Genomic DNA, 17,902 nt, shown 5'->3' with positions numbered 1-17,902 from the left:
CTGACGCTCACGTCATCGGACCACTCCGCCAAGGCTGTGCAGGCCGCCAAGGCAGAGCTCACATGATGACGTCTCCCCTCCAGAACCTGATCCTGCTTCGAGGATATACATACTTGTAATACACGCCCATCGCTCGTCCTCCGTCCTCCTCCTCCTCCTCACCCCGTCTCCGCTTCCCTCCAACGCGAACGCGGCGTTTCTTCTCGGGAGCTCTGCATCCGCTGCGCTTCCCATCGTGCCAGGAACGTGCCCGACGTCACCATGGGTTCGTCCACGATGCCGAGCTCACCCACCATGGCCACCGCTGACGGTCGCATCAGGAAGCAAGGAATACAAGGGCCCTTCCAAGAAGCGCCTCTACCTCCAACACCCCGAGCCGGACACGTACCTCACCCGTCGCCGCATCACCCGCGTCATCCCGCCGCCGTGCAAGGAATCTCCTCCGAATCCTCCTCCTCCTTGCCCCATCATTGTCGAGCCCGTGCCCGCGCCGTGCCCGACGCCCCCTCCGCCTCCTGCCCTCCCTGCGCTGCCGCCACCGGAGCCGCCGATCGAGGTCATCGCCGTCGACGTCGAGCCCTCGGATCACTCCTGCAAGTCGAGCCGCTCCCGGAGCAGGAGTCATCGCCGCAGCACAGATCACGACCGGGAGGTATACGTCGAGCGCGAGCGCTTCGTTCCCGTTCCCGTTCCCGTCCCCGTTCGCGTCGAGCCCAGATACGACACCTACCGCTACGTCGAGGCGCCGAGGAGACTGGAGCATGTTCCGCCCCGGAGGAGGCTCGTCGAGGACGAGAGAGACCGCATCACCGTCAGCATTGACGATCATTACCGGACGCGCGAGCAGCGTGACCGATAATCACACCAATAATGTGTAAATGTGGACATGAAATCACACGAGTTCCGCGCTGAGAGGGGGGATTAGGGACCGCGAATGTGGGACGAGTTCGGCTAGCCTTGCTTTGCTGCTGTGCAGCGCTTGTACATGTCACCTTTCAGTGCGCCCCCGTCCTTGACATATCGGGAATCTTGGCCATAATTCCATCAAATGTTTCCATCGTTATTGCCCTCGCAACCTGCACTTGCACCACGCTATATAAGACATGTTGAGTAGTGTAAAAAAAAAAAATCACGCCGAGCGCCGAGTCCAAAATGGAGTCGACCATTGCTCCGTCCTAACCTCTGTCCCAACTTCCCTCCCAACATCCGTCCTTTCGCCCCGAGTCCCGTCAAGGAGACGCCGAGCCTGTGCGGAGCCCTACGCGTCTCCGAGTGGAGCACCTGCCTGCCCTTGGCTTGGTTCGTCGCCGTCGACGAGGCGAATCTGCGTCATTCGAAAGGCCAGCGGATCGTGAATGCCTCCAGCGTCCTCGCATCTCCGCCAGATGGCCCCGATGGCTTCCTCGTCCGGCAGTACGCCATCCGACCAACGGTAGTATCCTCGCCGCCGTCGGAATTCGGCAATTTCGTCGGTGATTTCGGGTGAGAAGCGCTTCCACGTGGGTGTCGACAGCAGGTTGATCACATTCGGCTGCCTCGCAATCAGGGGCATCACGGCATCCAGGAAACCGGCCAGCGCCAGTCGCAGGGGCCCGAGGGCATCGCGGTCGGGGTGTCCGAAGGCGGCATCGAGAGCATTCCCCAGGTGGAAGGCAAACTGCCAACCTTGTTCGGGGCCGAGGAGGTGGCGTTTGCAGAAGACTTCGAGGTGCTGTCCCCAGCTCTTGGAGGACCGGTTCAGGATGCGGGTGACGTGGGCCGCTATCGACGTCGCCTGCAATCCCACGGCGTGTATGTAATGCAGGGCGCACAAGGGCACGTAGGTGATGTCCTGCGGCCTGTCGGTCGCGGGTTCGCACGCGTCCATCTCTACGTAGCGCCCGTCAGCATGGCGGTCACCGTGGGCATCGGGGATCGCCCTTCGCACGCACTCCCGGTGTAGAAGAACTTGAGACAGTGTGAAGTGAGCGGTCCGTCGTCCTGGATGGAAACCTCGACGGGGGCACCGTCCTGTTTCAGGCTGGCGTCAGCGAGTCTCGCGAACTGTTCCATGGGGCCACGCGTCGGCCGTACCGAAGATGGGGCCGGCAACCGCTCCCGAAACCAGGCCGAGTTGCTGGCGAGAATGCTGCGGTGCAGAAAATAGGTCCCGTGGTTCGTGTGCACCACGACGTCCGATCCAAACGGGTGGTTCCAAATGCTGCCATCAGAGGTCAGCGAACGGGCGAAAGAGATGGGCCCTGATACTGTTGCCATGCCTTTCTCCGGCGCCAGCGCCGACTCCCACTCCAAATTCAACCCCGGCTCGAATCCGCCGCGGCGACTCTTCCCAAAGACATGCTGAGGTGGGCGCCTTTCCCGTCGAGTTCACCTCTCCGCGGGGCGGCGGCCCCTCGTCTCGAAGCTCCTCGTGGCGCAAACTAGTTGCCGTTGGCGATTCCGGCCCCAGCTCCGCCGTCTCGACCGTCTCCTCGCTCGCTTCGGTCTCGGAGCTCGGCGTTTTCGGCCCGCTCAAAGGCGCTGCCGGCTCGTCGCGCTCCGGGGGTACGACCTTGATGCGCTGCCACGGGTTCGTCTTGGGCGGCGAGGCTTCCCGAAGATTGTCGGCGTGTGTCTTTCGCGGCTGCATCATCTTGCATCTCTCCTCCTGCAAGCTGTCCAACGCTTTGCGACCTCGCCCGTCCAGAGAGGCCCGAGGCATCTTCTCGCTTTTCGGCTGGATTCGGGGAGGTGCCAAGGTGGGAAGCCGAAGCTGCTCGGGCGGTGCGGGTGCTCGCAGAAGAAGCAACCTTGAACCTGGCCTCCGCAAGCCAAGAATAGCATTAGGCCCAGGGTGCGCATCACCCCGATGCTAGCAGTGACTCGTTGCCGTGGAGAACCATGCAGGCGAAGTCACTCGCCCCGGCTTGGTTCTGGCTCTGGTTGCAAGCGTGACCGGTGCCAGGGCCATGGCAGAGAGTCCAGCTACCGGTAGGGTCGGCCTTTGCACGCGGCTCGCTCCCTTGGCGAACACCGACGGCGAAGGGCAAAGGGGAGCTGGTCGATGGTGGACAAGACGAGCCGGCAGAAGGAGGAGGGCCTGTGCAAGGTGAACCTAGGGCAATCAATATCGGTTAAGCCGTAGGTAGTAGGTAGTACCGGATACCTACCTACCTACCTACTGTGTGGGTGATCGTATTAGGTAGTAGGTAGCAGGGAGGTACTCCTTATACGGGTGGGCAAGGTGAGATGGACCCGTGTGTGATGACCAACTGAGTGCGGATACGAGTAATAGCACGGTACTTGCATGTATCAGTTCCTCGACGTGCAGAGTACGGGGGACAAGTAAGATTGTGAGCACGACTGCGGGCGATGCACGTGGATACGACGACTAGATACGGAGTACTGGATACCAATATCGGGTACTCTGCCCCGGAAGCCAGTGCTGTCCAGTCTCATTTCTATTGTCAGCCTTTCGACGATGCGGGTGGGAAGAGTGTCAGCGCGCCGATTCTGCCCACGAGGGTGCTTATCTGCAGATTCTCTACCACCGTCCCGTCCCTGCTGTGCAAGTAATGGTTGGCGGCTTGTAAGTTTACTGTACGGATACATGTATTCGGTATGACTATTGTAAGTACGGAGTAGGTGTAGTACTGTACGTACTCTGTACAAGTAAGTCCGTAAGAATACTACCTCAAGTAATAATTAATTACCAAGTATTTACCTAGGTAAGTAAGTAATTACTTCAGTAAGTAATAATTACTTCGTACTGTACAGTACGGAGTACGGAGTATTGACCAAATAATAAGTACGGAGTACTTACTCCGTGCAGCAAGTTCTTATTTACTTCAGGTGCCGTAGCGAAGTACCAGTACGTACGGAGTACAATAAGTACGTTATAATACCAAGTATCGCTCCGGAATACCTAATACAACTAGTACTTATTTCCTCACAATGAATAGGCATATCGTTCCCACCTACGGCTCATTTGGCTCCTATACGTCCTACGACTACTGTAGGTGTGCATACGCTTCATACTGGGCTCCAGGTAAAGGCCATCGTATTCGTTGTCCAATTCGGCATGCCTGGTTGACTGCTTATAATAAGTACTAGGTATGTTTGGGGTGGAAACCAATTTCAGCTGCCAGGAACGGCAGGGTTGGTCATGCTAAGAGCGCGGTACCTGCCGTAGGCGTGTTAGTACTAGGTGCCGTGGTGCTCTGGTGCCTTCTTCTGGACCTGAAGGGCGTAAGCAAGCATACATCTAGCATACACCCACACGTAACCGCACCTAGTAGGCGGGATGGCAGTCCAAATTTGCCATTACGAGTACCGAGTACGGAGTACCTCGAGGTGTTAATTACAGTAGTACGCGTATGCCATGTTCATTCCCCTACTTACTTGTACTCCGTACGTCTCCTGTTAGTTCGGTAGTACCTGAACTCCGTGCTACTCTGTGCTGCTCCGTGCTACTCCATACAAGTCCGAGCATGATTACAGTGCTTGCTCTCCGCAGGTACAACCATCAGTGGCGCTGCCCCGCAGCCCCTCCTCCCTCTTCTCGCGGAAGCGCCAGTGCTGAACCATCCTCACTTCTGCACGTTCGCTGCATCACATCCAGTCCTCGCGGGGTGCAGGTTCCGAAGCCATGGCAAAGTCCCTCATTACCATCAGCTCCAAGGAGCAGTTTACCAAGACTCTTCAGTCCTCCAAAATCGTCGTTGCCGACTGTGAGACGCCCGCCCCCTCCCCCCCCCCCCCCCGGCCCCGCCATGCTGCGCGATGAGTAGGGCCACTCATTCTCGAGATGCTCCTGCGCAACGGCGCCTCGCATGGCGACTCTGCACAGGCTGACGCCCATCCCCCCCAGTCTATGCCGACTGGTGCGGTCCTTGCAAGCAGATTGCTCCCCTCTTCGAATCGCTCGCCGACACCCTCTCTCGCCCTGGCGTGGCTTTTGTCAAGGTCAATACCGACAGCAACAAGGACATCGCGTCCGAGTACCAGATCTCCGCCCTCCCGACTTTCCTCCTCTTCCGCGATGGCAAGATGATGAAGGGGATCCAGGGAGCCAACCCCAGTGAGCTGCAGAATGTCGTTCAGGAACTCGTCGCCGAAGTCAAGTCCCTCGGCGGCGGCGTCGGCGGCGTCGGCGGCGTCGGCGGCAACGGCAGTGGCGAGCCGTGGAAGGGTGCCGAGCTCCCCAGAGGGTACATGGACATCTCGGACCAGGTAGAGGTCCGCAACTGCGAGCTTCTCAACGCCGACGAAGATGCCGGTCCCGTCAAGGTCCTGTTTGAAACGTCCAAACCCAGCGCTCTCGTCAGGGCCAAGGACTCGGCCGAGAAGAAGGATTGGGTGCAGAGCGGAGCCGACGATCAGCTCCTTCTCTTCATTCCCTTCCAGGGTTCCGTCAAGCTCCACACGCTGCAGGTAGGGAGCAGGCCCTCGGGCGCCGCAAGGGTGTGGGTGAGGATGGACTGCTGACTTTGCCGCACAGCTCACGTCGATTCCTCCCGCAGGCCAGGACGACGTATCGAGGCCCGAGGTTGTTCACCTGTACATCAACCGCCCGCAAAACATGGATTTTGGCGAGGCGGACGATTCGGAGCCCACCCAGGTCATCACGTTGCAGCCGACGGATTGGAACGCCGATGGCACCGCCAATATCGGCCTCCGCTTTGTCAAGTTCCAGAAGACGACAACGCTCATCGTGTACGTCCAAAAGGGCAGCGACGGTGCACAGGCAGTCCGCCTCGATCGCCTTCGGCTCGTTGGCGAGGCCGGCGCCCGGCGAGAGATGGGCAAGCTGCAAAAGGTTGGCGAGGACGAATAGAGAGCAAGAGTCTTGCCACGGGGCGGCCGAGGCGGCCGAGGCGGCCGATACTCGTTCTAAACCACCCAAGTATACGATACTACGCAGCATTGGACGCAGACGACGGCCGTTGCGACCAAGCACGAGAGCGGTTGCCCGGGCGAGCGGCTAGCGATGGAGTTGGGCTGGCATTGATTGCTACGAGTGGACGTTGCGCACGCGCCAGTAGACAGTATGATTCACGACGGTATACATGCTCCGGCAGCCCCGGCGTGCTATCGCGAGATGGAAGCAACATGAAAGCGGCAGAGCTTGGCATCTCCGTTTGTCTCCTCCACGTTGTGCTCGATTCAACGAGGCGCGAAAATGTCCGGTCTCTTCACCGCGGCAGAAGTGCGACAGACACAAACGCCATGTAGTGAAAAGTCCAGGTTGCAATTGGGTATTGATCTGGGGCATAACTGACGCTGCGATGTGTATCCATTGGAGACGGGATTCGAGCAACACGGGATAAATTTTCATGTTATGCCAGCCGCACGAAGAAGAAAAGAGAAAAGGAAAAAGCTTCGCTGCTGCTGGACGACAAAAGTTTTATTTCGACCGAAAGGGCCCACAAAAGTCGGCTCGATTAGTCATGCGAATTGTGGTGGCCGGCCGCTACCCTACAGGACAGTATCTTCTCCGTACTCGACTCGACACAATTGACGATGTCTATGTCAGCATCGAGGCAAACAATAATAATAACGTCTGCGGTTTGTTATGATTTACTATTGTACGGATAACTATAGCTAAGGGTATAATACATTCTTCATGGGCGACACGTGACTGCCGCAATGATGCAATTGTTTCGGCTTGGTCTTGTGATCATTGCCATATGTACACCTAGTTGAAATGAAGTTGAGCAGCAACCAAGACAGAACTCATGGGAAGGACAAGGCGTCAAAGACACGCCATGGTATACGGGACGCAGTATTTTCATGTATTGGGAGTGTGTGATATCTGGTGTCGGCGGTGGAATTTGTTCCTGGTAGATCTGGATCTCAGATTGGCAAGCGTGGTGCAGGGCCCACTCTGAGTAACGATGACGTTGTCAGCCGATCCCGCTTCCACACGCTCATGTTCTTTTACTAGGATTCAAGTTGTCCAACATTATACTCTTGCATTCTGCGAACTGCACCTACGAATCAGCGATAGTACGCAACTACCTATCGTAAAATAATCTAGGCCGTCGTTCACGATGGCGACAGGCGCCCCGCCCGATTACTGTAAGCCTGTCATGACCTTCGTTGCTGATAGTCGTCTGATCTCCTCCCCCCCCCGCCCAGATGCGATCCTCGACATCGGAGAGAGTGCGACGGCACAGCAGGTTCGAGATGCCTACAAGCGGTACGTCCAAAGAGGAAACGTATCTCCCGCACCGGTCGCTAACGCAACCATCCAGCGCCGCGCTGAAATCTCACCCCGATCGAGTCCCCATCAACTCTCCCGAACGCCCTGCTCGCACACGCAAGTTCCAGCTCATCAACGACGCATACTACACCCTCTCCGACACCGGCCGCCGGCGCGAATACGACGCACAGCGCAAACTCTTCCCAGGCTCCAGCCGCAAAAGCACAAAGGCGACGCCGCCGGCAGATGATGACCCCTTCGCAGAGTACGACGACGACACCGCCGACGAGGAGATACCAACACAGGGTGCCGGCCCTGGATCCGGGGGCGCCAATGCCTTCTCCTGGGCCTGGAACTTTTTCTCCAACCGCTCCGGTGGTCCTCCCCAGGGCGATCGCCGCCAGACCGAGAACGCCCAATTCAGCGATGTGTTCGAGGAGATGATGCGCGAGGAGGGCCTCGCCGAGGACGACGGCACAAATCGCCCCACGAGCAAGTTCTGGAGCGTCGTTGGTGGCCTGAGCGGCGGCGCACTTGGCTTCATAGTCGCCAACGTTCCCGGCCTGGTCGCTGGCGCCGTCGCCGGCAACAGGCTCGGTGCCGTCCGAGATGCCAAGGGAAAGAGCGTATATGCCGTCTTCCAGGTACGATGGAGGACATACGTCTTCGATAGCACCTGGCACAACCATCTGCTGACACTGGGTGTAGGAGCTTCCGCAGGACGATAAAGCGAGGCTATTGAGTCAACTGGCTGCCAGAGTGTTCAGCCACGTGGTGAGTGCGTAAATCAAGGACATGATGCCAACGAAAAAAAAAAGAAAAAAAAGACAGTCCAATGGAGCTTGGCGTTGACTGCCTCCTGCGTTTTTTATCTCGCGAAAGTTAATTGCATATCCACCCCATGAACGGTCCAGTTTCTCGGCATGACCCAGGGTCCGCCTTCTCGTTAGTAACAGGCAGAGGTTTGCAGCAACCTAGAAGCCTTCACACAGCACTATACGTCCGTGGACGGAGATACCAATGAGGGCGAGGCAGTCAGTCTATTTGGGCCTCTAAACTAGCAACTATGAGGGTGCTGTGACCATGTTATCGTGCGGGCAAAACCCTCAATAACTGCCGTTGCCCCATTGTGGTACACTGTCGATTGGTTGACCAACTGTGGCAAGGATGGACGTCCTCGTAGCCATGACTGGCACCCACGACGAACGAGGCGACCGCTTGCTTGCCTCGGCCGTCTTCATCATCCGTGTCAACGTCGTAGCCACTGCCGTTGCTGCTGTAAGAAAATCTCACATACATTTTGACCCCGTCCATCATGCCTGCACACCCTCACACCCCGACGTGCCGGGGCCCTGTGACTCTCTTTTTTACGAGGACAGAAATATGCCAGATCTTCGCCAGTGGCGAAGTGTGTCGTCATGGGGCAAGCGCAAAAATTCCAAACCGCCGAGCGCCAAAGAAATCAAGGCCAATTATCTGCGAGGAGGTGGGTTGAAACCAGGAGGACCACCTGGAGGACCACCGGGGGGACCGCCAGGCGCACCAGGGAAACCAGCGCCAGGGGGTCGAAAGTCGGCAGGGAAACCTGGAGGCGGCCACTGGCCCGGAAACCCAGGAGGAGGTCCTGGTGCACGTCAGAACTCGCATACCAGAGAGTGGCCGACGGGGAGTGTAGCCTACCACCACGTCCGAAGGGAGCAGCAGGGGCTGCGCCTGGGAAACCAGGGAATCCTGCAGGAGGAGCACCACTTCCAACACCAGCAGCAGGGCCCTGCACATTGTCAGCCTCGGAATCCGAATCTGCGGGGGAGTGAGTGTGGAGGAAGGGGCGCTCACGGCTAGAGAGGTTGGGGGAGCTCCACGACCGGCTGGTTTGGCAACGCCCGGACCGGCGGCAAGGGTCGACGATATGCCAGTCGTGCTTTTCCCCAGTCTTGCGCTGGGATCGGCAGGAGGAGGAGATTCGACAGACACCGACATGATGTTGGTGCCGCGGACAATCGTCAGTCCTAGCGTGCGTTTCTCCTCAGATTGGACGATCTGGTCGGTTCCCGGGGCGCCTGATTTGTTTTTGCGCTTCACGACCCGGAACTCTTCCGTGTCGGCGAGGACGAGGTTCATATGCTGAGTGAAACGTTAGCCGTCAACGGGGCGTGTCATGCTCGGTCAACGCGTACCTTGTCGAAAGCGAGCATCTGGCCAGTCATCTGGCGGTTTTCAACCGTAATGACGCGCATCCGCCAGTTGATCTAATCACATGTCAGCCAAAGCTCCTCGGTGAAGATCCATCGTGAGAGAACCACGTACATAGCCAATCTGGAGAAACGCGTGCGGTTAGCATTTCCCTCGTGGCAAAGAAGGGGGGGGGGGCGCGTCTCAGAGGAGCAATCTCTCATACCATCTTTCCTTGCTTGTTCGACATTTTGAAAGACGTGTGGCAAACCTGCCGAGACTGAACTGAGGGGATTGGCGAGTCGAGGAGTAAGAGGAGTGGTTAGTAGGAGCTCAGTCGCATGCTGCAATGCGTGAGAGGTCTAAATTTCGTGGAGCCTGATGCAGAAGGCTGAAAAACGAGGTACATGCTGAATGTACCGAAACTTGCGCTAGTCCATTTATGGAAACCATTGGACCCGCTTTTTGTGAGGCGTCTCCAGTGCTAGCTTGAGGGCAGGCGAACCCTCAAATTTTCGAGCGCTTCACAAAACTTTTGCCCGTACAACCGCATCCCGACAACTTCGACGCATCAACCACCCCGTCGACCTACACCGAAGCCATGGCGTCCGAGAAGACCAGCAACCCCATGCGGGAGCTCAAGATTCAGAAGCTTGTTCTGAACATTTCCGTCGGCGAATCTGGTGACAGGCTCACCCGTGCCGCCAAGGTGCTTGAGCAGCTGTCGGGTCAGACTCCCGTTTACAGTACGTTGCGCTGCTCACCGTTCACATACGAAAGCATCATCTCTAACCCCTCACCCAGGCAAGGCCCGTTACACCGTCCGTACCTTTGGTATCCGACGTAACGAGAAGATTGCCGTCCACGTCACCGTCCGAGGCCCCAAGGTAATTTGCGCCCAAGACTCGTTGCACGATGCATTGTCCAATATCTGACCTGTCTCGCAGGCCGAGGAGATTCTGGAGCGTGGCCTCAAGGTCAAGGAGTACGAGCTGCGGAAGCGCAACTTCTCCGAGACTGGCAACTTCGGTTTCGGTATCAGCGAGCACATCGATCTCGGCATCAAGTACGACCCCTCTATCGGCATTTACGGCATGGACTTCTACTGCTGCATGACCCGACCTGGCGAGCGTGTCACCCGCCGACGACGCATGAAGAGCAAGATCGGTGCCAACCACCGCATCAAGCGCGACGAGACCGTCAAGTGGTTCAAGTCTCGCTTCGACGGCATTGTCCGATAAGCGGCTTCGGGGGTTTTTCTTTACGGATGGTTACGGCGAATATTTTGGGAAAATATTAGGCGGTCATGTATATCTGCTGCCTTTTCATGAGCTCGGACTGCAATTGAGTCCAGCCACGGCCTCAGAGACCGACCGGCGCCCCAGCCGGCTTCCATAATGTCTGCCCCATTAATGTGAACCCCTTGTCGGCATACGCTCGATGTACCTCTACAGTATCTCCGGTATGCCTCGAGGACGACTCGACATTTACTACTGGCGGATGGCACAAAATCGCTCGTATGAATTGTTTCCATCTGTCCACGTCATGCACCGAAGTACCACCGATGCAGAGGCAGGAGGAGACTCAATTGTGCCTTAATGCGGAAGCGATGCTTATGTGTTGCTGGTTGCTGCCTGATGGACCAATGATGCACATCCATCCCAAGCTCGCAGCGAGTGGACTGCGAGGCTGATGTCCGAGCCACAAAACTGGCGGCTTGGTTAAAGCAAGCCCAATGACACTGCCCCTAAGCAATACGCGTATTCGTTCGACTGCACAGCATGTAGCAATCCTATACTATCAGTATGTTTCCTCTATAAACCGATATACTTTCCCGTATCTGCTATGAAATCCATATTAAGTACTTAGAAAACCAACCAGTGGATTTATGAATATCTTGAAGAACGAGTAATCGTTGAATCGCCTGGAAGGCATCCTATTCAAACTGCACAATGGGTTCGGCCGAATCGAGGAACATCGAGGCACGCCTGGGCAAGGCAATTTTCACCAATGTGAACCTCCCACGCAAATTCTACATTTGGCATACCGGCAGAACCAGCACGAAGTTCTTCTTAGCGGAGGACAAGTCAAATCCCACCCACCTTGTTTCTGTTCCCAACGCGTGCCGCGTCCAGCTTATTCTCTACAATGGACCGACGATTGAGGCAGAGCCCATGGCTGTGATTCTATTCGGCAATGATATTAGCCGCCACGACAGGATCCAGCTGGCGGCCCGACCAGGAGAAGAAATGATGCACGAGGAGATTCGCAGTCATTGCCACAGGTGGTCCACGGCATATACATTTGCAACCTTCATCAAACCAGGCGCACTCCCTGAGAGATTCCAGTGGCGCAGCAGCCGCTGCAACGAAGTAAAAGATCTTAACGAGGCTTCGTCAGGGTACAAGCTCGTCCGGCTGGGAGGCGATGAGGAGATTGTCGCGGTGGCAAGCCACGCCAGGTGGGGGAAGAACTGGACCAAGGCGGGAGCGTTCAAGTTTGTCGGCCGAGGAGTGACGGGCGAATTTGGAGAACCATGGCAAGTCATAGCTGTGGCGTCATTAATCAGGATCTTGCAGAAGGACATTGAGTCGGCCTCGACGGCGGCATTAATATCTTGCTCTGGGTAGTCTGCGGGATTGAACCTGCAATCGTGAGCGACGATCACAGGGAGGCAAGATCTCTTGTCAGAAGACCTTGCGGAGGTGTGATTTCATTGCTTCTCATCGCCCATACGTCTCCTTGCACAACTAGGTGGCAAAAGAATTGTGCCGAGAAAGCATCTCCGTTTTCTTGTTGCACTGCACTAGTTATTAGTATCTTTGAAATGAAATGTTTGGCACCGTGCTGTAGTGTCGTCCATTCCTGGGTTGGTGTGTGCACAGAGTACGGAGCAGAGTTATCAGAGGCAGATTCCTCAGGCCCAAAAATGCGCCAGCCTGGCGAGTGAGCCACATTGCTAAGGCATCCATCCAGTCAGAGCATAGGGCCTCGGGACTGCTGGCAAACTCGTATGGCAATTCTGATTGGTTATTGGCGGCTGATGGCTCCACCTTCTCCCTCACAGACTCTGCTCCTGTCACTGTCCCTCCCGAAAAACTCCATTCGCTCTCCTGCAAAGGCAGCACCACAAGCCCCAATCTCCCCTCTCCCCAGTTGCACGTGGCTGCAATTGCTTCTCCTTTCATCTACATCCTTCAGACATCTCCTTACCATGTTCCGGAACGCCCTCCGACAGTCCACACGCGCCGTGGGCGCCGTCTCTGCGGCCGGCAGGGTTGCCGCGGTGAGTGTCCTCAAGTGTTTCGAGCAAGCGACCAACCCAATCGAAAAGCGTCCGCATCCATCAAGAAATAGGTGGCAAGCTCAATTGAGCCATCGGATCGTACCCGAGTATCAGTTGAGCACCATGCCTGGAAATATTTGAGCCTTGGGGCGCATCAATGGCTCGCTACGCTGCCACGATTTGCCGTCGGGACTTCGGCTAACTTGATTTTTGCAGGTCCGAAATGCCGCACCCGCCGCCATGAACATCCAGGCCCGAACCTACGCCACCGAGACCAAGGCCTCGCCGACCGAGGTCTCTTCCATTCTCGAGCAGCGAATTCGAGGTGTCCAGGAGGAGTCCGGTCTTGCTGAGACTGGCCGCGTCCTTTCCGTCGGGTATGTGGAGCTCAAGCTACGACGACCCGCCCCAAGCGCCAATCCAACCTGGCCACACATTCAACACCCTTCCCTCCCCTCGCGCCGCGCCGTTGCCGCTCTGGCGGTTGATGAAGCTAGAAAAAGTGCTGACATGGTGCCACAGTGATGGTATCGCCCGTGTTCACGGTCTGGCCAATGTCCAGGCTGAGGAGCTGGTCGAGTAAGTAATGCGACGGAATCATGCTTGCTCGGAACCAAAATCTAATCGAGCGTCTAGGTTCGCCTCCGGTGTCAAGGGAATGTGCATGAACCTTGAGGCTGGCCAGGTCGGTGTTGTGTTGTTCGGTTCCGATCGTCTGGTCAAGGAGGGCGAGACCGTCAAGCGTACCGGCGAGATTGTACGTTCAAGCCAGCCTAGCCCTGATCGTCGTCGATCCTGAAGATTGCTGACACGAGCCTAGGTCGATGTCCCTGTTGGCCCCGAGATGTTGGGTCGTGTTGTCGATGCTCTGGGTAACCCCATCGACGGCAAGGGCCCCATCAACTGCAAGGAGAAGCGCCGTGCCCAGCTCAAGGCCCCCGGCATTCTGCCTCGCAAGTCTGTCAACCAGCCCGTGCAGACCGGCTTCAAGTCGGTCGATGCCATGGTTCCCATTGGCCGAGGCCAGCGTGAGTTGATCATTGGCGATCGTCAGACCGGCAAGACTGCCGTCGCCCTCGACACCATCCTCAACCAGAAGCGATGGAACAACGGCAGCGACGAGGACAAGAAGCTCTACTGCGTCTACGTCGCCGTCGGCCAGAAGCGATCCACCGTTGCCCAGCTCGTCAAGACGCTCGAGGAGAACGACGCCATGAAGTACTCCATCGTCGTCGCCGCCACTGCCTCCGAGGCCGCCCCTCTGCAGTACATTGCTCCCTTCACCGGTGCCTCCATCGGTGAGTGGTTCCGCGACAACGGCCGCCACTCCCTCATCATCTACGACGATCTTTCCAAGCAGGCCGTCGCCTATCGTCAGATGTCCCTCCTTCTCCGTCGCCCCCCCGGTCGTGAGGCCTACCCCGGTGACGTCTTCTACCTGCACTCTCGCCTGCTCGAGCGTGCTGCCAAGCTCAACAATGACCACGGCGGCGGTTCCATGACCGCCCTGCCTATCATCGAGACCCAGGGCGGTGACGTTTCTGCTTACATTCCCACCAACGTCATTTCCATCACCGACGGCCAGATCTTCCTCGAGTCCGAGCTGTTCTACAAGGGTGTCCGACCTGCCATCAACGTCGGTCTGTCTGTCTCTCGTGTCGGTTCCGCCGCTCAGCTCAAGGCCATGAAGCAAGTCGCCGGCTCCCTCAAGCTTTTCTTGGCCCAGTACCGTGAAGTTGCCGCCTTTGCTCAGTTCGGTTCCGATCTGGATGCCTCCACCAAGCAGACCCTTGCTCGTGGTGAGCGCGTAAGTTGCTAGAGTTGCCCGACGCTGTGGAGTAGCCATGACTGACGCCAATCTAGTTGACCGAGCTCCTCAAGCAGAAGCAGTACTCCCCCATGGCCGTCAACGAGATGGTTCCCCTCATCTTCGCTGGTGTCAACGGTTACCTCGACACCGTCCCCGTGGGCAAGATCCTGCAGTGGGAGTCTGACTATCTTGCCCACCTCAAGGCCAACGAGTCCGACCTCCTGAGCGTCATCGAGAAGGAGGGCGCTCTCAGCAAGGAGACTGAAGGTCGCCTGAAGGAGGTCACCCAGTCCTTCATCAAGAGCTTCTTGGGCTAAGAATCTTGTCACATCGCCTCGAGCAACATGAAGATCGGGCCGTTTGGAATGCTGTCTATACCGAAATTTTGTAGCTGTTCTTGTCTCTTGAAGCGGAGGGAATAGCCGAGGGGTGCACCTGATGGAGCGATAGGTGACACTGGGAGATGCGCCAATCGCCACCACATGTAAAAATAGAGCTCATTACTCAATGAACACCCGCGTTTCTTTTGTTCTAAATACCACTGTTCGTCTCGCTGCTGCAAGGGAGGCGCACCGAGAATGCTGCTGCGAGCGGAGAGTTCGCAGGATCGTTGTGCCGGTTTCCGTGACATCATACGACATGGACAGCTCCAGTTTCTCCACGTCTGCTTCAACCTACCAACTTGACCTCTGCCGACCCGACATGCAACCACCGTCGCGAGAATCGTCCTGAATCAACGGGCTTGCAACTTACAGAATTGGTTGCAACCAGGTCTGACCAACTGCCATACTCTTTTGTGCTTAGTTAGCGCGTCGCTGCTGCCGCCTCCCCCCGTCAGCTCTCAACATATCTACCAATCTGCGATCCCGCGATGCTGGCCGAGGACTCAACCGTCCAAATGTCTGCCGCAACGAGAGAGGTGCTTAAAAGGGCGAGGCGGATGATTCCGCCGATGCTGGAAAAGTTCCACAAGGGTTCGTAATTCGTGCCAACTCCCCGAATATCGAAATTCCTGGTATTTCACCGAAGAATTGATTGACAGCCTAACTTTGCGCAGGACAACTGGGAAGGGTGGCGGTGATAGGAGGAAGCGAGGATTACACTGGCGCGCCGTATTTCTCTGCCATGGCGAGCGCGAGATTGGGCTGCGATATGGTGCGTGGGTGATGGTCCTCATTTTGTCGGAACGGGTGCGACTGACGGCTCGGCGTTGTAGTCTCATATTATTTGCACTCCCGCGGCCGGAGCGGTCATCAAGACATATTCGCCAAACTTGATGGTTCATCCGCTCATGCGCCAGTCCTCCCCCTCTCAGATGGATACTGGAACACCGGACACGGATCCAGGTCACATTTCAGCGAAAATTATTGAAATGCTACCTCGCTTTCACGTCCTCGTCGTTGGCCCTGGGTTGGGGAGAGACTCCCTCATGCAGGACACGGTGGCGCGCGTTGTCCACGCCGCCCGAGGCAGGGACATGCCCATCGTTTTGGATGCAGATGCCCTGCAGATTGTGCAAAAGAACCCGGGGCTTATTAAGGGATACGTTGGCGCGATCCTCACGCCAAACGTTGTAGAGTTTGGCCGCTTGTGGGATGGGCTTAAGCTCGAGGATCCAGGAAACATAGGCGACACGGGCAGAGTGGAGGCACTGGCAAAGGCGTTGGGTGGTGTCACAATCATCCAGAAAGGTGCCAATGATTTCATCTCAAATGGAACGACGACGTTGACGGATGATTTAGAGGGAGGTAGGAAGCGGAGCGGTGGACAGGGAGATACGCTGACAGGAACGGTGGCGACGTTCCTGGGCTGGAGGAAGGCGTATATGGATCGACTGTGGGATGTTGGTGATGACCCGCTGGCTGCGGAAGAGCTGGTGGGTTTGGCGGCCTTTGGCGGGAGTGCCATCACGAGAGTAAGCCATGCCATGCCGTCTCGTTCCTCGATGATGAAGGCTATCTACCCAACAGTTGGCTGTGGGTGAGCTCGCTAACTTCCCTCCAGGAGTGCTCTCGACTGGCATTTCTCAAGAAGGGACGCAGCCTGCAGGCGAGTGACCTAACCGAAGAGATCCACAATGCATTCATGACGCTGTTCGGAGAGGCGGATGAGGACGTTGCTTCAAGGCTGTAAAGCACGCATCCTCGAACCGTTGATGGTCTATTGGATGCCGGAAATCTCTTGCTCATGTTTGGAAGACGGACCTCAGTTCCAAATTTGGGGTTTAATGCTTGTCTCTGAACTTGACGTAGCGAACGAGCACAATCAAAGTCGAGGAGAAACGACTGCAAGCTCGCTCTCGGACGCTCGGAGATCTCTAGACAAGAGGGTTGGAAAATAGTTAGTTTCGAAGATTGGAGATAAGCCTTCACCCACAGCTACGATATGAGGCGACAAGGATATCTATTGCCCCATAACAAGTGTGAACGGCCAGTCTCGATCTTGTCGCCACAGCACTTGCTCCATCGCCACGTACAGCTTTCCAGTATTTCCTCATGGTGATACATGAGGCAGATGAATGAGGCCGCATCCCTCTAGTCCGGTCTATTCCTCTATTGTCCGTCCCATCAAGCCGGTGGTGGCAGAAGTCGTTCGTCCAGGTCGGCACCGACATCGATTCAAACACAGCTAAACCTCGCTCTCCGTTGGCATCCTGGTGCAAGCAGACGGTCGACGACTCAGAAAAGCGAGCCCGGCTGCGCCGAGCGGCGGGTGACTGCATAGGTGACAACGCCAAGCTGAATGTCGAGGACGTCGATTCTCGACACTGCAGAGCCATAGAGAAGCTGCGTGTGCCACCATCGCAAAGGGCGCACACAGATTGGCCGCTGCCACGCCCTGGCCCGGTATCCGATCTGCAGCTCGCCGTTGGACGAGGACAAAGAATGGGAGGGAGATGCACAGAACAGATGAAAGGTGACGGATAAGGGCGAGGCGTTGTTACACCCAGGCCTCGCTCAATCATGACGGCTGATCCTGCTCCATGGCTCCGGATATGTCTATCCGTCCTTGGGGCACCGTGGCCAATGATGCATCGTTCCAACGGTGGCTTCTGCAGTAGTTCGAGATGATTATTTCGGAGCTAAGCCGTAGTCGCGGGAGGGTAATATGGATCGATAACTGGTCAAGATTCAACATCGAGATTCCACCGACGCAGGGAGAGAGGTATGGTGGGGGGAAAGGTTCCCTCGCACCGTCGATCTACCTCCCGCTGGCCAAGGTCCCGAAACAGCTACTTGTACGGAGTTCTTACAGGCGACTTCTTGCCGAATTCTTAGACTTGTTCCTGGAACACGAGGGTTTAGTAACCCCTAGAGCTGGGCACTAGAAGGACGAGACTCAGGAAAATGTAGCACAAAGTCGGCAGACTCTTGGCGAGGGTAACATCAAACGTTTCAGTTTCCATGTTCCCCCTTGCGTCAGCCGGCCATGTCGAGATGGTGGTGCCCAC

The 17,902-nt window shown here is 56.7% G+C and overlaps 9 protein-coding genes across 9 annotated transcripts; 7 read left to right on the top strand and 2 right to left on the bottom strand.

Annotated features, from left to right (window-relative positions):
• Window positions 1–261: 261 nt before the first annotated feature.
• Window positions 262–859, top strand: DCS_07514 (uncharacterized protein; the record flags this gene model as incomplete). Its single annotated transcript, XM_040804799.1, has 2 exons — window positions 262–265; window positions 321–859. The coding sequence occupies 2 exons, from the start codon at window positions 262–264 to the stop codon at window positions 857–859; spliced, it is 543 nt and encodes a 180-aa protein (XP_040654903.1).
• A 399-nt stretch (window positions 860–1,258) lies between these two features.
• On the bottom strand, window positions 1,259–2,701 carry DCS_07513 (uncharacterized protein; the record flags this gene model as incomplete). The annotated part of the gene is made up of 3 exons (XM_040804798.1): window positions 1,259–1,869; window positions 1,932–2,325; window positions 2,372–2,701. 3 exons carry the CDS (start codon window positions 2,699–2,701, stop codon window positions 1,259–1,261), a joined length of 1,335 nt encoding a protein of 444 aa, XP_040654902.1.
• Window positions 2,702–4,627: 1,926 nt separating this feature from the next.
• Window positions 4,628–5,815, top strand: DCS_07512 (thioredoxin; the record flags this gene model as incomplete). The annotated part of the gene is made up of 3 exons (XM_040804797.1): window positions 4,628–4,709; window positions 4,850–5,412; window positions 5,480–5,815. 3 exons carry the CDS (start codon window positions 4,628–4,630, stop codon window positions 5,813–5,815), a joined length of 981 nt encoding a protein of 326 aa, XP_040654901.1.
• Window positions 5,816–7,031: 1,216 nt separating this feature from the next.
• DCS_07511 (uncharacterized protein) lies at window positions 7,032–7,969 on the top strand (the record flags this gene model as incomplete). Its single annotated transcript, XM_040804796.1, has 3 exons — window positions 7,032–7,180; window positions 7,236–7,827; window positions 7,892–7,969. 3 exons carry the CDS (start codon window positions 7,032–7,034, stop codon window positions 7,967–7,969), a joined length of 819 nt encoding a protein of 272 aa, XP_040654900.1.
• Window positions 7,970–8,655: 686 nt separating this feature from the next.
• DCS_07510 (small nuclear ribonucleoprotein) lies at window positions 8,656–9,390 on the bottom strand (the record flags this gene model as incomplete). The annotated part of the gene is made up of 4 exons (XM_040804795.1): window positions 8,656–8,807; window positions 8,864–8,954; window positions 9,020–9,307; window positions 9,361–9,390. The coding sequence occupies 4 exons, from the start codon at window positions 9,388–9,390 to the stop codon at window positions 8,656–8,658; spliced, it is 561 nt and encodes a 186-aa protein (XP_040654899.1).
• A 566-nt stretch (window positions 9,391–9,956) lies between these two features.
• DCS_07509 (60S ribosomal protein L11) lies at window positions 9,957–10,596 on the top strand (the record flags this gene model as incomplete). The annotated part of the gene is made up of 3 exons (XM_040804794.1): window positions 9,957–10,101; window positions 10,160–10,242; window positions 10,303–10,596. 3 exons carry the CDS (start codon window positions 9,957–9,959, stop codon window positions 10,594–10,596), a joined length of 522 nt encoding a protein of 173 aa, XP_040654898.1.
• Window positions 10,597–11,307: 711 nt separating this feature from the next.
• Window positions 11,308–11,985, top strand: DCS_07508 (uncharacterized protein; the record flags this gene model as incomplete). Its single annotated transcript, XM_040804793.1, has 1 exon — window positions 11,308–11,985. The coding sequence occupies one exon, from the start codon at window positions 11,308–11,310 to the stop codon at window positions 11,983–11,985; it is 678 nt and encodes a 225-aa protein (XP_040654897.1).
• Window positions 11,986–12,569: 584 nt separating this feature from the next.
• On the top strand, window positions 12,570–14,768 carry DCS_07507 (ATP synthase subunit alpha, mitochondrial; the record flags this gene model as incomplete). The annotated part of the gene is made up of 6 exons (XM_040804792.1): window positions 12,570–12,641; window positions 12,858–13,018; window positions 13,164–13,220; window positions 13,278–13,398; window positions 13,462–14,448; window positions 14,505–14,768. The coding sequence occupies 6 exons, from the start codon at window positions 12,570–12,572 to the stop codon at window positions 14,766–14,768; spliced, it is 1,662 nt and encodes a 553-aa protein (XP_040654896.1).
• A 554-nt stretch (window positions 14,769–15,322) lies between these two features.
• On the top strand, window positions 15,323–16,584 carry DCS_07506 (uncharacterized protein; the record flags this gene model as incomplete). Its single annotated transcript, XM_040804791.1, has 4 exons — window positions 15,323–15,425; window positions 15,509–15,606; window positions 15,668–16,366; window positions 16,456–16,584. 4 exons carry the CDS (start codon window positions 15,323–15,325, stop codon window positions 16,582–16,584), a joined length of 1,029 nt encoding a protein of 342 aa, XP_040654895.1.
• Between the last annotated feature and the right edge of the window lie 1,318 nt (window positions 16,585–17,902).

Source organism: Drechmeria coniospora, chromosome 03, assembly GCF_001625195.1.
Source record: "Drechmeria coniospora strain ARSEF 6962 chromosome 03, whole genome shotgun sequence".
Lineage (NCBI taxonomy): Eukaryota > Fungi > Ascomycota > Sordariomycetes > Hypocreales > Ophiocordycipitaceae > Drechmeria > Drechmeria coniospora.
This window is presented reverse-complemented; position numbering and strand designations above follow the sequence as displayed.